This window comes from Peromyscus californicus, unplaced genomic scaffold, assembly GCF_007827085.1.
Source record: "Peromyscus californicus insignis strain IS unplaced genomic scaffold, ASM782708v3 Scaffold_4__1_contigs__length_199733344, whole genome shotgun sequence".
Lineage (NCBI taxonomy): Eukaryota > Metazoa > Chordata > Mammalia > Rodentia > Cricetidae > Peromyscus > Peromyscus californicus.
In genome coordinates, this window is record NW_026294562.1 from 167,322,177 (window position 1) to 167,340,403 (window position 18,227).

The 18,227-nt window shown below is 45.5% G+C and overlaps 1 protein-coding gene across 2 annotated transcripts; it reads right to left on the reverse strand.

Annotated features, from left to right (window-relative positions):
* Positions 1 to 3,226: 3,226 nt before the first annotated feature.
* On the reverse strand, positions 3,227 to 17,894 carry LOC128125599 (carcinoembryonic antigen-related cell adhesion molecule 3-like). 2 transcript variants are annotated; one of them, XM_052763179.1, is made up of 7 exons: positions 17,828 to 17,891; positions 16,207 to 16,566; positions 14,823 to 15,182; positions 11,234 to 11,587; positions 8,661 to 9,020; positions 4,622 to 4,963; positions 3,227 to 3,510 (listed from the first exon to the last, which is right to left on the reverse strand). In XM_052763179.1, exons 1-7 carry the CDS (start codon positions 17,889 to 17,891, stop codon positions 3,227 to 3,229), a joined length of 2,124 nt encoding a protein of 707 aa, XP_052619139.1. The 2 variants fall into 2 exon arrangements, with proteins under 2 accessions (XP_052619139.1, XP_052619140.1); XM_052763180.1 differs by lacking the exons at positions 4,622 to 4,963; positions 11,234 to 11,587 and having other exon boundaries at positions 17,828 to 17,894.
* Between the last annotated feature and the right edge of the window lie 333 nt (positions 17,895 to 18,227).

The following is an 18,227-nucleotide window of genomic DNA, read 5'->3' on the forward strand; positions in this document are numbered from 1 at the left end:
TATGTAAAAGAAAGATGTGCAGCCATGTGAAAAGATGTATGCATGTAGAGATATGTAGCTGTGTACAGCAGTGTGGAGACATGTAGCTATGTAGAGACACAAAGAGTCAGAGACCATTTTTAAGATGAAGTAAAAGAGAAAGTTAACATCAGAAAGCATGTGTGTTTCCTTATTACACCAGTCATAGATAGATTAAAACTTATTCTTAAATACCCTTATCACTACTCTGAGGCATTCCTTTTATTACCCTGAATGGATCATGGGAGCCAGTTTCTCATGGTCTGCAATATTTAGTCTCTCTGATTTGTGCTAACAGTTCAAGAGGTGAGCCCTCAGCTTCTTGCTCCAACCACAATGCCTTCAGCTTGCTGAAGTACATCCCTGACATGATGGACCATAAACCCTAATAATTATTTTCTTCACACACTGACTTGGACATGGTGTTTTATGTCCAAGGAACAGAAATAAAACTAATACATGCCTGAGTAAATATTTTAGGAGGTGGGAACATTTATGGAGTAAACAGAACAAATCTAAATGTGGAGTCACCAGAGAGAAATAGGATTTCTTGCCTTTTGAAGGCCACAGCAGCTCTGAAAGCCATGCCCACCTCCAAAATTGTCACCAAATTGATTACTAGGAGTGTACTGAAGTAGTTGAATGCTTCTATGCCAACCACAGCAGCCTGGATTCCAATACCAGTACATCATACTTACGGAATTTGTCCAACTACAATCACATGTGTTAAGTGTCCCTGTGTCTGAGATGTGACATTTCTCCATCATAGGTGGTAACTCTGAGATTTGTCAGAAAGGAGAAGTCCCCCTATGTCATACTTGGCTCCTGCATGGACCTGGATTGATGTGCATGAGCAAGCACAGGATGACATGGCCAGCCTAGGTGTTGGTAGAGGTGGTTTCATGTCATGAGACCAAAAGGAACTGAGGAATCATTTTCTGACCTTGTGTAATCACACAGGTGTAGCCATGAAGTAATAAAAGTTACTCACAGTCAACTTTTATGTTGACTGGGTCACATTATGTATACTTATTGGGTCCCAAGTTACACACTCATAGCATACTGAGTCAGTCCTAATGACATTAAGAAAATTGAAAGCCCTGTTGATCAAATCCATGGACATTCATTTTTCCATCTATCCACATGTATCTGAGCCTATCCAGGCCTTGGGCCTTTCAGACAGATTTTCCTAAAATGGGTTCATCTCTAGTGAACTGGAGGATGAACCAGGAAGCCCATCTCTAAGTGTAGTCAGGGATTGATTGCATTCAGAGAGGAAAGAGATGAAAGAGTTCAGAATGTAAAGACTGAGGTCTGTAGAGGAAGAAGGGAGGGAAGGCACTTGATACACATCAAAGGTTCTGAACACTTATCCACTGCAGGTTCACTTGTTTATGCTACGAAGTCCTCATCCTCCACTGAATTGGAATTGTTATTGTGGTTATATATAACAGTGCAGTGCAGACAACAGAGAGGAGATTGCCCTGTGTGGGACCTCTGTTACTTGCAAGGGTCTCATTCAACTAGTGTTGGCCTATCCCTGTCAACCAGAGTATAAAGTAAGTGAGAAGGTGAATTACAGGGGACACTAGGAAATCTGAATGCTCCAAGATGGTGGAACCTCCTTGTTATGAGAGAGAATCAAACCTGTTACATGTGAGCTGAGCTACAGAGCTTGATGATAGACCTAGGAGTATCATAAAGCCTAAAGTGCTGTGTCCCATCAAGATGCTTTGAACACCACAGCTCAGTATGAGCCAGTGCCCTCCAAACCTTTGCTGTCCAAGACTGTACTAAAGATAGGTGATGATTTGAGTTCTGATGTGGCTTCATTGGATATCCTTACAATCTGTCATGAGGACTTAATATGTGAATGGAAACCTCAACCAGGCGACCAGGAGCAGGTCTGCTTTCAGCTCAGTGGTCCAACATTCAGCTCTGGTGGTTCATGATGACTGACATAAGCCACTGGTTACCTAAGGATGAAGCATGAATCTATGAATCATCTAGGAATGTCATGGATTAGAGCAGGCAGAACTACCTTTTCCCATGGGTTTTAATGTCCCTTCTCTCATATGTGTGGACCATGTAGAGAGCTTTTGTGAGGTTCAGATGGATAGTGACTATGTGACATATTGAACTTGCTGAAACTGGACTGATGGACCTGGTGTGTTCAACATTTGTGCTGATTATATTGTGTCTCACAACACAAGATCTAGACACATGGGGAACCTCAAGTAATTGCCTCCTTCAGCTTGGCCTGTTGGTATGTATGGGGACTATTTACTTGTTATAGATTGATGTGTGAGCACTCAGCACACTGTGGAACTCACCATTCCTAGGCTATACAAGGAGAAGATAACTAGTCAACTCATGAAAAGTTGGCAGGGAAGCATCATTCCTCCATGGTCTTTACTTGACTTCCTGTTGGTTTGAATAATGATAGAAACAAATAATAACAGTTTACAAAATCAATGGATTAAAAGTTGGCTCTTTGAACTGATTAACAGTTTTGACAACTTTAATCTGGTTTGCTTTATTTTTAAAAGATTAACATTATTAATATTAGAAGCGAAATTTGGCACCTTACATTTCATTTTCAGAATTTTACGAATTCCATAGGTACTCAATAGTTACTTGCTAATTTTTGAGTGACCTAGATGAAACAGACACATTCCAAGAAGCCCAAAACCTACAGAGATAGAAGCATGAAGAAACACAAAACTGATGCCATTTGACAAACATGAGCAGTCTATTTGTTTGATTTGGTTTTTCAAGATAGGATTTTTCTGTGTAGCCCTGGTTACATGGAATGTATTTGGGTATAAGCAAGGATGTATTTATTTCCATGCGAACACTGCAGCATGTTAACAGGGGACTCAGAACATCCAGAAGTTTGTGGGCTTATGAAATTAATTTCCATGGATTCTGAGAGGTGTCTATACATTTAATGCAAAACCCAAGCTCTTATCTCCTTTGCAATTCTGTTTACTGTATTGATGTCTTCTTTTCCCTTTTGCAAACCAAGTCTCTGTTTATATCCTGGCCTGTCTTTAGACACACGTTTATGCCAGGATTACAGCCACGAGTCACCAAGTCAGCTGTACCTGAGTAGTAATTGACCATTTCTACCACCAAATTTTTCTCCTTGTTGTACCCCATTGATAAAGAAATGCCCCTACTCTGCTATAGTGTGAGAGCAGAGAGGTCACTCATTCATTACAGCAAGCCTGACTGGGAGACTGGTCATTGAACTGACTGGGTTGGAGACCTCACACTTATACTCTCCAGCATCCTCCATCCTCACAGGATCTATGCTGAGTCGGCACTTTTTCGGTGACAGGGTCATCCTGTCTGTGAGCTGCAGACTCTGGTTATTGAAGATCCACTGTGTGGAGATTCCAGTGTCAGTTGAAATGCAGGCTAGGACCACAGAGCTCTGTACTGTAACATTGGTGCTGGTGACTCGGATAAAGGGCTGTACCACAGGCTCTGTGAGGCAAAAGAGGAGGGGGAAATGACAACAGCCTTTCAGAGATCTCAACAAGCCCATCTTTAGTCAATGGACACCTAATAAAGCCTCTAGGGTGGAGACATTGGGGCTATGACGTAGACAGTCTTCTTGTGGTTTGGATCTGCCACTCATGGCTTGTGTGACCCTGATTCAGCCTCTGGATTTCCTGAGTCTGTTTCCCTTCACCTGTGCACAGAGTACATGATCATTGTCTTGTCCCTAAGTTAAGTTTAGTTATGAGCAATGGCATGACACGGGAATGGGGAGCTGCTCTGGTCAGCAGCATCTGTTACTGTTTACCTGCAGCAGAGAATTCCTTAGCCTAGACCCCTAAGGACAAAAATATGCCTAGAGAAATATCTCCTCTGTACCTCCACTTGGGGACTCTGACCTTCCTGTGAAGTCTGTTAAGCCCATCATCAGAAGAGCTGACATGTCATGGCATCAGTCTACTGAGTAGGAGATGACATGTGACCTACCTAACTGTAGCTTCATGGCACTGCACAGCTAGTTCCACACTCTATGGGACTTAGATAGTCGGTAACATCTTGTTCCCTGTCATCTCTTAGATGTAGTCACAGTACTGCACAGCTGGTCCCGCACTCTATGGGTCTTAGACAGTCAACAACACCTTGTTCCCTGTCATCTTTAACAGGAAGTCAAACTCAAGCCCAAGAGAAGGTCTCTCCATGGTCACCTGGGGTTGAGTCTGAAGCAGAGGTCTGAAGCCAGGGCTTCCTGATGCTCACTTCACTATGATGAAACCATAGATCTCTAAGATAGACCAGGCCTGACTCCCAAGGGGTCTTTCTCAAGGCCATGATCCTGGTGAGAGCCCCAATATTCTGAGACTGACTGACATCCTTGGGCTCAGTTATCCAGCACACATCCTCTTCTGTAGCTGTAGTCAGGTGAGGGATTCTGGTCTACTTTACTATGTCTACCTGATTTGTGTCCTGTACTAAGTACTCAAACCCCAATGTGGAGACACAATGTAGAGAAGAGACAGTCAGTCCAAAATGGACAGTCCTGTGTGTGTAAAGGGAAATCATATCCACCAGAACTCAGAAACCCCAAAGAATCACTTACTGTATATGTGGAGGTACACATGTGCTTCTTGAGTTTCAAACTGTGCATTTAAGGTTCGTAGGGTGTAGAATCCAGCGTCTTCCTGGGCAGCATGTTGGAACAGCAGAGATCCATTGGGGTACACAGTCTCTCTACCACTGTGTGCAGGCCCCAGCATACTTTTATTACTGGTTACTACATTCTGTGCAATTTTGTGACTGTTGACAATTGGTATCCCTTTGTACCAGACAAAGGATCGAAGGTCCTCTGGGATATTATGAACAAGTAGGAGAGCATTTTCCCCTTCAACAACATTGTGTGGCATTGACTCAATAGTGAGCTGGATTGGAAAGGAACTGCAGGCTACAAGGGAAGATAGGAGAAAAAAGAGATAAATTCATCAATACTGAGAACTTGGTCTTTGGTGTACTGAGTAGCTTAGGTCCATCACTCAGCTGATGTGGGTGGGAGTATCTGTCCAACTCAGAGGTGCCTTCCTTCACTTCTTCCTCTACAGACCCCAGTCTTCACATTCTGAACTCTTTCATCTCTTCCCTCTCTGAATGCAGTCCACCCCTGACTTCAATTAGAGATGGGCTTCCTGGTCCATCTTCCAGTTCACTAGAAATGGAGCCATGTTAGGAAAAACTATTTTGATCTATCTGAAAGGCCCAAGGCCTGGACATGCTCAGATACATGCGGGTAGATGCAAGAATGAATGTCCATGGATTTGCAAGTCCAGGTGTTTATGAAATTCTCATGTGTGGACCTACTGATACCAGTTACAACTCCAGCTTACATTATCTTATACATTGTAGAGAGTCAGTGTTTGGGTCTGGGTGTGTATGAGTGTGAGTGTTTGTGCAGGAGCAGGTGGATGACATCCTGTGTGTATGGGTGAATGCAGGTCACAGTACCTAGATGGAAGTCAGGGAACAACTTGAGGGAGCCTTTCCTATCCTTCCACCTTAAAATATTCTACGTAGTCTATGAACTCCCTCCCCACACACTGCCAGGCAGTGTTCTCTTCACCTGTGAGCAAAAGCCACTGCCAGGGCTGCAACCTTTGCAGAGAAGCACACAGTGAACCTCCATGGTGGCTAAAGTCTGCTCTGCCCTCCCTCTGTGGTGAACAGCTTTTGGTCCAGCACTTCCCCCAATTCCCTACAGCCTTCCTTCCTCTGAGCTCAGCCTCCTGACAGGCTGGATGTTGTCCAAGGCCATTCTCTGTCCCTTCAACTCTTAGTCCTGTCTGGTATTCCAGTTAACTTCTCTTTGTATGTTTTTTTCAGTCCTCCTGATCATGCAATGAGCAACCAAGTTGATAATGCTCTCTGTGCCTTAGGACAATAACAGCTCACCCCATGGCTGTCCTGTGCTGTGTTCTTTCAACCTTTCCTTTATTACACAGAATCCTAGCTGAGCATCTAATCTGCCCTTTGTTTTCAATGCTCTGAGAAGGTGGGATTTACTCCCTGCAGGAAGGTGATACAGATGTCTTTGAGTACTGGATAGGAATCATTTAAGTGATGCCTGGGAAAGGGTACAGATCCATTCTCAATGGAGTCACCAATAAGGGCACATTGCCATGAAGCCCAGTAGGAGACTCATGAGGATGTAAAGCAGGAGGTGACGTGAGTCCTGGAGAGAGGGCAGTGGCTCCATCATCCCAGGGAGATTTCATAGAGACCCTCCATCTTCTGTGATGACTGAGCCATGCTTTGGGTCACTCTAAGTTCTTCCTGGGATGCAGCTGACCACTGTCTACGTGAAGTGTTCAAGGATGTGCCAGGAGGTGGTGGGGTGGTCATGGTAACACAGGATCCTCTGCAGGGAATTATGCTTAGAAAGACAGGAAACAACCAGTATATCTAAGAAGGCTGTCAGTTACTTCCAGGTCTGTAAGTGTAGCTAGAGTTTTCTCTGGTTCCACTTGGGCCCGCAGCCACTCAGACCCAAATTAACATACAGAGGCTCAAATTATTTTCAAACAATATGGCCTAATGGTTCAGCCTTCTTTCTAGCTAGCTCTTACAACTTAAATTAACCCATTTTCTAAATAAATCTATACTTTGCCATGTGGCTTGTGGCTTACAGGTTCTTTACATCTTGCTACTCCTGGTGGAGCAGCACTCCCAGCTCTGCCCTTCTCCTTCCTCTCTTTCTAGTTGGAATGTCCCACCTAACCTTATTCTGCCTCACCATTTTCCCAACAGCTTTATTTACCAACCAATCAAAGCAACACACATTCACAGTATACAGAATGACATTCCAAAGCACTTCCCCCTCTATGCCCAATCAAAAAGGAAAGTTTTTAACTTTAACTTAGTAAAATTACCTATAATAGAACAGTTATCAAGCAGGAATGTCATTCTGTATGCTGTGAATGTGTGTTGCTCTGATTGGTTAATAAATAAAATGCTGATTGGCCAGTAGCCAGGCAGGAAGTGTAGGTGGGATAAGCAGACAAGGAGAATTCTGGGAAGAGGAAGACTGAGTCAGGAGTTGCCAGCCAGACACAGAGGAGGCAAGATGACAAGTTAGAACTGAGAAAAGTTACTAAGCCATGTGGCTAAGCATAAATAAGAATTATGGGTCAATTTAAGTGTAAGTGCTAGTCAGTAATAAGCCTGAGCTAACAGCCAAGCAGTTATAATTAATATAAGCCCCTCTATGCTTACTTGGGGGACACAATTGGGAGAAATTTGTCCCAACCATTGGCTGGCCAGGACACAGAAAAACTTCCAGCTACAATTTGGAAGCCCAGCTAGCTCAGCTGGTAGAGCATGAGACTCTTAATCTTAGGGTTGTGGCTTCATGCCCCATGTTGGGCACTAGATATTGTGATTAAATTGCTACCAATCCATGGGAATTTCTTAATGATTATAGGCATTTATTGGGGGGGGGGGGGGTTAACTCACGATACAGGAACCTCACAATAGAGGAAATAGGGATTGAGGCTTGGTCCAGTGTTGTTCTCTAGAGAGCTCTGATCTGATCTGCACCAGCATCCAAGACCAAAAGGTAGCGAGGAGGGGCAAGCACCTACATATCTTGGGTCTTAAAGGGACCTGTCTCAGCCACACCCCAGGGGCAGGTCATAGGCAGGTGTGGCAGTTACTTGTTACCACACTAGGGGCAGTGCTTTGAGGTCAAAGCTGGAACAGCTACCCACTACATGTAAGGGACATGGATGGAAGCTAGGCTAGAGTTAAGCTCATGGCTCCTGAATATATTTTCAGGTTGTTGATTATGTGTCCTTTTATAGCCACCTAGTGATAGCTAGAGGAACTGTACCTCATGGCTTGAAGATGTCCAAATCAGGAACTCTTTTACTATTTGCCTGCAGGAGAGAATTCTAGAACTGGACCCCAGTGAACAATCACATCCAAGGAAGACTTGTGTTCTTTTTTTCCTCCCCTTGGTGACCCTGACCTTCCTGTGAGGTCTCATGATTTCATCAGGACAGTTAGTTAATGGTCTGGGCACCTGACCAGCTACACTCTCCATGTGTGGTCTCTGGTGAAGATAATAGAGGGGATCTAGCCTAATGATGGCTCTCATTACAGTGCTCTAGTTGGTTCCACATACCAATAAAACCCTGTTCCCTGTCAGCTCTAACAGGAACTTAAGACTAACAAGTGACAAAAAGCTCCCAAATGTCATCTGGAGTCTATCCAGAGACAGAAATTTGCAGCCAGGGCTTCCCAGTGCTCTTTGTGAGGATCCTATGACTTCCTCAACAAGGGCCTGCCTGACCCTCACAGAATCGTTCAGGAATCATGTGCATGGTGTGAGCTCCAAGGGTCTGCACTGAAGGTGACAACCTGGGGCTGAGTTTACCCAGCACAGGTATTCTACTCTGCAGGTAAAGACAGGTGAGGGGTTCTGATGCATTACAGTTTTTCTACCCTCTGTGTGTCCTGCAGTAAGGGCCTAAACCCCAGCAGGAGGACACAGTGCAGTGGGGAGAAAGCGGGCACAGCTCAGTCCTGACAGTCCAGTGTATGAAGTAGGATAAGCCACACCCAGCAGCTGGAGGTCAAAGAGAATCACTTACGGTTGACGTGGAGCTCTACATGTGTTTTATCAGTTTGGAAAACTTTGTTTAAAGTTTGTAGCGTGTAGAATCCTGCATCTTTCTCTGTTACATCCTGGAGGAGCAGGGATCCATTGGTGTACACTGTTGTTCTTCTGCTGTGGGCAGGCCCATGGGTGGTAGAATTCATTACTCTGCTGTATTCTGCGATTTGAAAAATGTGGGTGCTGTACATTGATTTGTACCAGGAAAAGGTTCGCAGATCTTCTGGCAGATTATGAACAAGTAGAAGAACACTTTTCCCTTTATGAGCAATCCGTGGCACTGGTTCTATGGTGATTTGGGCAGAAGTGAGAGGGTTGCAGCAAGCAGAAAGGGAGGCTGAAACACAGAAGAAAAACACAAAGATCATTGTGTTTGGTGGAAAGATGGCAACTATTATCCTAGGCAGGTGGATTTATCACTCACCCTGAAGATGCAGGTATGGGTGTTTCTAACCCACCCGGTGGATGTCAACAACATGACTCTTTACTCTTCAGTTTCCCGAAATATGTCATTTCCTCTACATGGAACTCCCTCCTGGGATATCTCCATGGCTACCCCTCACTGCCCTCAGTCAGGCACTGTGCATACCCTAACACACTGAGGTTAAGATTATGCCTCCTCTGAACTTTTTCTCCACAGACCCCAAATATTTATTCTTGACTTTTTTTTTGTTGTTTTCTTTGTGGCTCCAGTCAACCCCTGACTTCACCTTCTAGATGTCCTTGCTGCTCTGCCTTGATGCCCAAAATTCTAGGACTGCATGATGGCCAGGAGAAGTCTGATATTCTTGCTGGCTCAGGTATTAGGGAAGACTTAGATATTAGGATGGCTGGATTTATGTCAACTTCACACAAGCTACAGTTGATTTGAATGAGGGGGACTCAATTGAAAATGCCACCACTGTATCAGTCTGTGGGCAAGTCTAAAGTACAATGTTTGTATTGGTGATGGATGTGGGAGGGTCCAGCCCATGGAAAGCAGGTTGACTCCTATACTGAAGGTTCCAGGGTGCTATGAGAGACCTGGCTGAGCAAGCAATCAAGAACAAACTAATAGGCATTGCTCCTCCATGGTCTCTGCAACCAGTCATAGATTTTATTTATGAAATTCATGTTCGGAGAAAATAAATATCCCAGTTTGATATGGACAGCCAAAAACCCTTGATCCCATTAACTCTGAGAGGCATTGACAGTCTAACCCTTGCAAAATATGCCCTATGATCAATGGTAGTTTAGCCTAGGACAGAAGATTGTGGCCAGGACTTCCTGGTGCTCAACTCTTTTTTAAGATGCCATGGTTTCCTCAACCATACCCTGACTGATGCCTACAGGGTCTTTCTTATTTTTTATTTTGCAATACAATTCAGTTCTACATATCAGCCACGGATTCCCTTGTTCTCCCCCCCTCCCGCCCCCTCACCTTTCCCTCAGCCCACCCCCACCCTCCCGCCCCCCCTCACCTTCCCCCCCCAGCCCACCTCCCATTCTCCTCCAGGGCAAAGCCTCCCCTGAGGATTGAGATCAACCTGGTAGACTCAGTCCAGGCAGGTCCAGTCACCTCCTCCCAGGCCGAGCCAAGTGACCCTGCATAGGCCCCAGGTTTCAAACAGCCAACTCATGCAATGAGCACAGGACCCAGTCCCACTGCCTGGATGCCTCCCAAACAGATCAAGCCAATTAACTGTCTCACCCATTCAGAGGGCCTGATCCAGTTGGTGACCCCTCAGCCATTGGTTCATAGTTCATGTGTTTCCATTCGTTTGGCTTTTTGTCCCTGTGCTTTATCCAACCTTGGTCTCAACAATTCTCGCTCATATAAACCCTCCTCATTCTCGCTAATTGGACTCCCATAGCTCCACCCGGGGACTAGCCATGGATCTCTGCATCCAGATCCCTCAGTCGTTGGATGAGGTTTCTAGCACGACAATTAGGGTGTTTGGCCATCCCATCACCAGAGTAGGTCAGTTCGGGCTGTCTCTCGACCATTGCCAGCAGTCTGTAGTGGGGCTATCTTTGTGGATTTCTGTGGGCCTCTCTAGCACTTTGCTTCTTCCTATTCTCATGTGGTCTTCATTTACCATGGTCTCCTATTCCTCATTCTCCCTCTCTGTTGTTGATCCAGCTGGGATCTCCTGTTCCCCCAAGCTCTCTTTCCCTTGATCCTCGCCCTTCATTACCCCCACTCATGTCCAGGCTGTTCATGTAGATCTCTTCCATTTCTCTGTCATTGGGCAATCCCCTTGTCTTTCTTGGGGTCTTGTTTTCTGGGTAGCCTCTACAGGGTCTTTCTAACTGAAATTTGCATTGAGATCCCCATGAGACTGAACATATTCTGACATCTTTGACTGAGTTACTTTTGTACCATTGACTTTCTTCATACAGTGGGGAGACAGATGATGGAGTGTGATCTATCAACATTTGTCTCCATCATGTGTGTCCTCCCACTAAGTGCTCAAACACCAACATGGGGTCATTATGCACAGGACAGAAAAAACGGTTCTGTGTGTCTAAACCACATAAGAGCCTGAATTTTCACAGAGCATCACTTACTCTCCAACTGGAGTTGAACATGCGCTATTTCAGGTTCCATATCTGTGGTCAGAGTCTGTAGAGTGTACCATCCAGCGTTTTTCGAGGTGACACTATGGAGCAGCAGGGATCCATTGCTGTACAGTGTCTCTCTGCCACTGTGTGCAGGACCCAGCACACTTGAATTTGTGGCTATTATATGTCTGGCAACCTCATATTTCTTGGACTCAATAACTCCTTTGTACCAGTAAAAGGATCGAAGGTTCTCTGGGAGATGGTGAACCACGAGAAGAACACTTCCACCTTCAGCAATTCTAGGTGGAACTGATTCAAGAGTGAGCCGGGCAGAGGTGGGTTGGTATCCACAATGGGAGGCTAGAAGGGAAGAAAGATCCATTAGTAGCAGAACTTTTGTATTTGCCTAAGTTGTGGCCCTGTGTCCTGAGAAGATGTGTCCATTACTCAGCCTAGGTGAGTGTATCCTCATCCTACTGGGTGAAGGTCAGCACATGACCTCTATGCGTTCAGTGTCCCTGCACATGTCATTTTCTCTGTATGGCACTATCTGCTCTGTTGTCAACAGGGTCCTGAATCTCTGCCCTCAGACCCCTGCTGACATTCACTGTAGATTGCTGTTGGGGGGATGACGTCCTGGCTTGCTTCCCTATAGACCTTGACAACTGACTCTCTGGCTTTCTGTTCTTTATGTTCTTTCCTCTTGTGGTTCCACTGAACACCTGACTTCAAGTACATTTAGTAGGGTTTTGTGAAGATCAGGATTAATCTCATTTTATGGAAGGCATTCTACCTAGAAAAGATTCTGACACTTGTGGTGAATGAATGAATGAATGAATGAATTAATAGGAAATGAGCAACTAATGTCCTATGATCCAGCATGTCCAGGGTTTTATTTATGAAACTCTCAACTTTGTGGCGAATGGATACACCAGTTAGATTCATTTTTTTACATCTATTCCTATTTCAAGTGTGTGTGATACTATGCCTGTGTGTGTGTGTGTGTGTGTGTGTGTGTGTGTGTGTGTGTGTGTGTGAATGTGTGTAGGTATGATCACATGTGTATTCCTACATAGATGTGTATATGGCCAGGTGCATGCCACAGTACTTATATGTGGGGAAAGGGACAGCTTTGAGGAGTAAGAGGTTTCTCTACTTCCACCACATGGGGGCTGAGGATTATACACAGGTCATTGGGCCTGGTAGAATTTGTCTTCACTCACTGAAACACCTCACTGACCCACCCAGGACAGATTCTTTTCTGTGTCACCCTGTCATAGTGGGAACATCAGTCTTCAGAATAAAGCAGCCAACTTGATTACCATTGAGCAGAACACAATCTGGCTTTCATCCCTACCCCTTACCATTTCTTGTTCACTAAGAACTTCCTGCTGTTGTACCTCTGTCTATCTCTGTGTCATCCTCATGAAAGGAGAAAAGAAGACACCTTGATTCTCCTTCAGACTCTTGTCCTCCTTGGAGACTCCAGCCAGGACCTGAGCTCTCTGCTCCCACACACTGTCAGAGAATTCTCTCTTTACTTATGAAACTAGCCCTTCTCCATAGTGCTCCTCGGACAAGGCAGAGATTGTGATTCCTTGGAATAGGTGTGTCTCCAAGGGATCCAGCACTGCTACCATACTCCACTGTCCTGGAGTCATTTCTCCTTCTCAGAGTCCACTGCATTGCCCCAGAGTCAGCTCTGCTGTTTAAGAGTCAGATCTGCTATTCAGGAGTCAGCTCTGCTGTCCTGAAGTCACCTCTGCTGTCCAAGAGTCACCTCTGCTGTCCTGCCTCCCTAGAGTTGAGCCTGTTTCAAGGCAGAAGCCCCTCCCAGAGTCACATGGGCTGTGGGTGGGCCCTTGTCCAAAGCACTGCTGCCTCCTCCCCTTGGAATTGCTTGGTGATTCTCTTCCCTAATCTCTTTTGTTATGTTTCAGTCCTCAGACCACACAGTGAGCAACAGGTCAGTAATCATCCCTGTGCTCCAAAATCTAATAGCTCACCCCAGGGCTGATCTCTGCTGTGTCCTGGCCTTGGATCTGTAGCACCAAAGAGGGGGACTTTCTCCCCCCTATGCATTCTTTGTGACACAGAAACTCCTCTGTCAACCCAGTTGTCCTCATGTCCTTAATGCTCTAGAAGGTGGAATTTGCTCTCAACCAGAAGGTGATAGATGTCTGTGAGGTCCTGAAAGGGACCAACTGAGTGATGCAAGAACGCTCATTGTTTATTACTAGTGTCAGCATTTGGGGTCTAATCCAGGAAGAGTTGTATCAGGAAATCTAGGTCCTGTGTGTGGAGAAGGTCAGCTATGTCTTGGAGAGGTGTGGACTCACCCTGCTTTGGAGGGTTTCAAATGGAAACATGAATTCCAGCCTCTATTGTTGGCTGAGGTATAGTTCAGGTCTACCCATGTCCACCCTGACAATTTAGGGATGTCTCTATCCTTGGCTTGGCAATTCCCCTGTGTTCACCCTCTCTTTCTCTAAAGAAGATGCTAGAAAGAATGAGTCTGAACATATCCCCTAGCATAGTACTGTTCTCAGACAGAGAAAGCAGCATAGGTCAGAATGGCATTGTGGGAGGGACCTTAGGTCTGTTGTGACAGAAATGGAAATCACACAAGTTTCTTTCATCTTCTCCAGGAAAGCAGCATCCTAGAGTTTGACTGTGAGCTAATATCATCCCCTGGAGATTGATAGGATGACTGGAGCTCATGTCTGGGAGCTGTCAAGACCAGCAAAGCCTGTTACTACTTGGCTGCCTGAGGGAATTCCCTGGATTGGACCCCAGAGGACAAGCACTTGCCAGGTGGATCTGTGTCCTCTCTTCTTCACCTTGGGGACCCTGACCTTCCTGTGAAGTCTCATACGTCCATGAGGACAGTTGACTGCTGGCCTGGGCACATGTCCAGTTCTGCTCTCCATGCTGAGTCTCAGAAGGAGGTAACCAGGTGACACACCTTGAATGTGGCTCTCATGACAATGCACTGTTTGGTTTCAAATGCTATGAGATGTGGATATTCAAAAACCATTATTCCCTGTAAGCTCCACAAGGAAGTAAGAGTCCAAACCTGGTACATAAGGAAGTAAGTGTCCCCAGGATCATTTGTAGTCAATTCTCAGACAGAAGTCTGGAACAAGGGCTTCCTGGTGCTCACCTCTCTTTGAGAATGGCAAGATCTGCCTGATGCCAACATGGTCTCTCTCTGAACCATGCTCATTGTGAGGACCCCAAAAGATAAGACTAAGTCTAATGCTTCTTGCATGGACTTATCCTTTCCCTTCACACACACACACATACAGTCACACACACACACACACACACACAGACACACACAGACACACAGACACACACACACACACACACACACACACACACACACACACACACACATATACACCTTTCTGAGGATGGAGTGAGGGCAGGAGTCTGATCTATGGCCATTTGTCTCTGGTATGTGTGTCTTGCACTAAGTGCTAAAACACCAAAATGGGGACACAGTTGACAGTGGAGGTATGCAGAGACCAAGCAAGAGAGTCCTGTGAGTCCACACACAACCCAGGACTGAATGATCTTAAGAATCACTTACTGTCCAATTGGAGCTGCACATGAGCTACTTCAGCTGTCATATTTGTGGTCAGAGTTAATAGGGTGTAGAATCCAGCATCCTTCCAGGTGACATTGTGGAGAACCAAGGATCCATTGCTGTACACTGTCTCTCGACCACTGTGTGCAGGGCCTGGCACACTTGAATTCTTGGCTATGATGTGTCGGCCAACCTCATGGTTCTTGAACACATTAATTCCTTTATACCAGAAAAGGGCTCGAAGATTCTCCGGGAGATGGTGAACCACTAGAAGAACACTTGACCCTTCTGTTACGCTGGGTGGCACTGACTCAATAGTGGGCTGAGCAGAAGTAGGATGGCCCCCACAGTTGATAAGAGAGGCTGGAAGGGAGGACAGAGATTGATCAATAGTTGGACCTTTGTATTTGGCTAAGATGAGGCCCTGTGTCCTGAGTAGATGTGTCCATAGCTTAGCTTGGGTGTGTGGGTGAGTGACTTCCTGTCATTTACTGACTTCCATGTCTTCAGCGTCCCTGCACATGTCATTTCCTCTGTATGGCGCTCTCTGCTCAGGTGTCAACATGACCCCAGCTTAAAACCTCAATCCACTGCTCACATCAGTGTAGACTGGTGTGGAGATCTTGACTCCCTGACCTCTTCTCTACAGACCATGACATCTGATTCTCTGACTTTCTCTTGTTTATGTTTTTTTTCCTTTTGTGGGTCCAGTCAACACCTGACTTCACCTTCTAGCTTTCTCTACTTCCAGTCCACTAGGACTAGGAAATAGTGAGAACCTGGATTCATCTTAAGTCTTTTTTTTTTTTAAAGAAATGGTGCCTAGAAAACCTCAGAGGGAAACAAGGGTGTATATCTTTGGCCTGATACATCCTCATTCTGTCGCACATCTGCCCCCAAGCTGTGCTACCCTTCCCTCATGTGAACTGAGCCTTCTTTCAGGATGGAGCATTTCCAAGAGTTCCATGGGCTGTGGGGATTCTCTATTCAGAACCCTGCTCTGTCCCCTTACTCTCAGTGCTGCCCCATGTCCCTTTCTACTTCTCTCTTTATGTTACAGCCCTCCAGAACACACAGTGATCAAAAGGGCAAATGAGCATCTCTGTACTCTGAGAGAACAGCCTTGGTTTGTCCACACCAAAGAGGGAGTCTCTGCACTCCATGTACAACAGACAAACCCAGCTGGACACTCAGTCTGCCCTGTGTGCAAGGGTTCTGATCTATTACAGTTATTCTACACAATTTAATGTGTCCTGCATTAAATTCTCAACCCCCAACATGGAGATAGTGCAGAGAGGAGGTATGCATATGCCAGCTCTGACACTTCTGTGTGTGTCTAGTAGATTGATCCCCACCCAGCATGGAGAATTCACAAAGAATTACTTACTGTACACATGAAGGTGTATGTATGTTCTTGATACAATTTTTACTTGTCTACTTATGGTTTGTAGTATATAGAATCCTGTGTCCTTATGGGTGACATTTTGAATCCACAGGGACCCATTTGGGTACACTGTCTCTCTACCGCTGTGTGCTGTTCCCGGCAGAGCTATATTGTATTTCAGTGTATAGGTCACAATTCTATGGTCCATATTTGCTCCCTCTTTAAACCAGGATATGGCTAAAAGATTCTCTGGCAGGTTGTGGACAAGGAAAAGGTTGCTTTCTCCTTCGACCACATGGGGAGGCACTGATTCAATGATGACTTGGGCAGTGGTGGGCCGGTACCAACAGGTTAAAAGTGAGGCTAGAAAGAAAGGGATAAAAAGCATCAATATTGAGCAGGTGTGATCATAACTCAGTTGAGGCATCTGGCTGGTGGTGTGTCCACCCTCCTTGATGGAGATGAGCAACATGAACTCCATTATTCAGAGGCTCTGACTCTGTCCTTTCCTCTTTGCAGAGTAATCTTCTCACTTCTCTGCCTGGCTCCCCTCCTCAGTATTCCCATAGCTCTCCTCACATAAGGAGTATTTAGTGTGAGGAAGCCACTTTGACCTCCTCCTCTAGAAGGTCCTCATGTTCTGACCTTTTTCTCCATTCTCTTTGTGTTATTAGTCAACTTCTGGTATCTGTTTCTGAATACACTAATTTCTAGTCTGATTAAACCAGTGCTGTGTAAGGACTGCGACTAGTGTGACCTTTTAGGAAGACTGAGTTCCTAAATATGTCTCATACATCAATGAGGAAAGAAAAAATGGAAGAAACTGGGAGGTGGTGATGCATGCCTTGAATCATTGCATTTTGGAGGCAAAATCAGTCAGCTCTCTGAGTGTGAGGCCAGTCTGGTCTACACAGTGAGTTCTAGTACAGTTAGGAATATGCAGAGAAACACTGTGTTGAGATTGGTAATAAAAGAAAAGAAGGAAGGAAGGAAAAGGAGGAGGAAAGAAGGAAGGACGGAGCTAAAGAAGGAAGGAAAGAAGTTAGGGAAGGTGTGTCCATGGGTTTATCTACATAGTTCCCATTTGTAGCTAAGGACCATAATTTTACTCAAGAGTGATTTAAATTATTTCCCATTTACTTATATACTATAAGTGTATATTTCTGAAGGCACATGTCTCAGTGTGCATATGAGCAGCTCCATGTCACTGCACTTGTGTTGAGGGCAGAGAAGAGCCTGCAGGAGTCTGTTCTCTCCATCTACACTGTGAGAGCTGAGAACTGAATTCAGGTTGACTCTCTCCCCACACTGAGTCATCTCACTGGCCCACCCTTGTTGAGATTTTGAGTCACGCTTCCATGACTGGGGACATCAGGCTTCAGAACATGGCAGCTAATGTGAGTCATTTTGAATAGGGAGTGGTTGGGGCTTTTCTCTTCCCCTCATCACCTCTTCCCTGCTGAGAACTTCAGGCTGCTGAACCTCTGTCCCTCACTGTACCTTCTGCCCTGTGACTATAAACATAAACCCCAAGTCTTCTCTCAGGATCCTGTTCTCTTTAGGAGACTCCAGCCTGCCTCTGAGTTCCCATCCACCTCCACAGTCAGAGAGTGGGTACCCTCACCTGTGAACAGTAGCCCCTTCCAAGGGGTGCAGTCCTTGAAGGAAATCATAGAAGACTTCTCCATCTCTCTTCTTTCTGTGCTGTCCTCCATATTAGGAGAAGAGATTCAGCTACTAGATGAGCCCCAGGCTCTGCTGTCCTTCCTCCTTCTGAGATGAGCACTCTCTCAGGCTGGAATACTTCACAGAATCCAATGTGCTGTGGGTTGTTGGGTCTGTGTCCAAGGCATTGCTCTGTCCCTTCCACTCCCAGTGCTGTCCCACATTCCTCTCAACTTTTCTCACTTTATGTTTCTCCTCCAAGCAACACATTGAGCAACAAGGCTGATAAGCATCCCCATGCCCTCAGAGAACAATCACTTGTTTCAGGCCTGACATCTGCTCTGTCTGGGCCTTGGGTC

Excerpts from the sequence above, each read along its gene's own strand:
- LOC128125599 (XM_052763179.1), bottom strand. The coding sequence starts at position 17,891 with ATGGAGAAGTCTTCTATGATTTCCTTCAAGGACTGCACCCCTTGGAAG. Across the intron at positions 11,588-14,822 it reads TGTGCAGCTCCAATTGGACA|CCTCCCATTGTGGATACCAA; the intron begins GTAAGTGATTCT and ends CTTCCCTTCTAG. Across the intron at positions 4,964-8,660 it reads TGTAGAGCTCCACGTCAACC|CCTGCAGTTCCTTTCCAATC; the intron begins GTAAGTGATTCT and ends CTTCCCTTGTAG.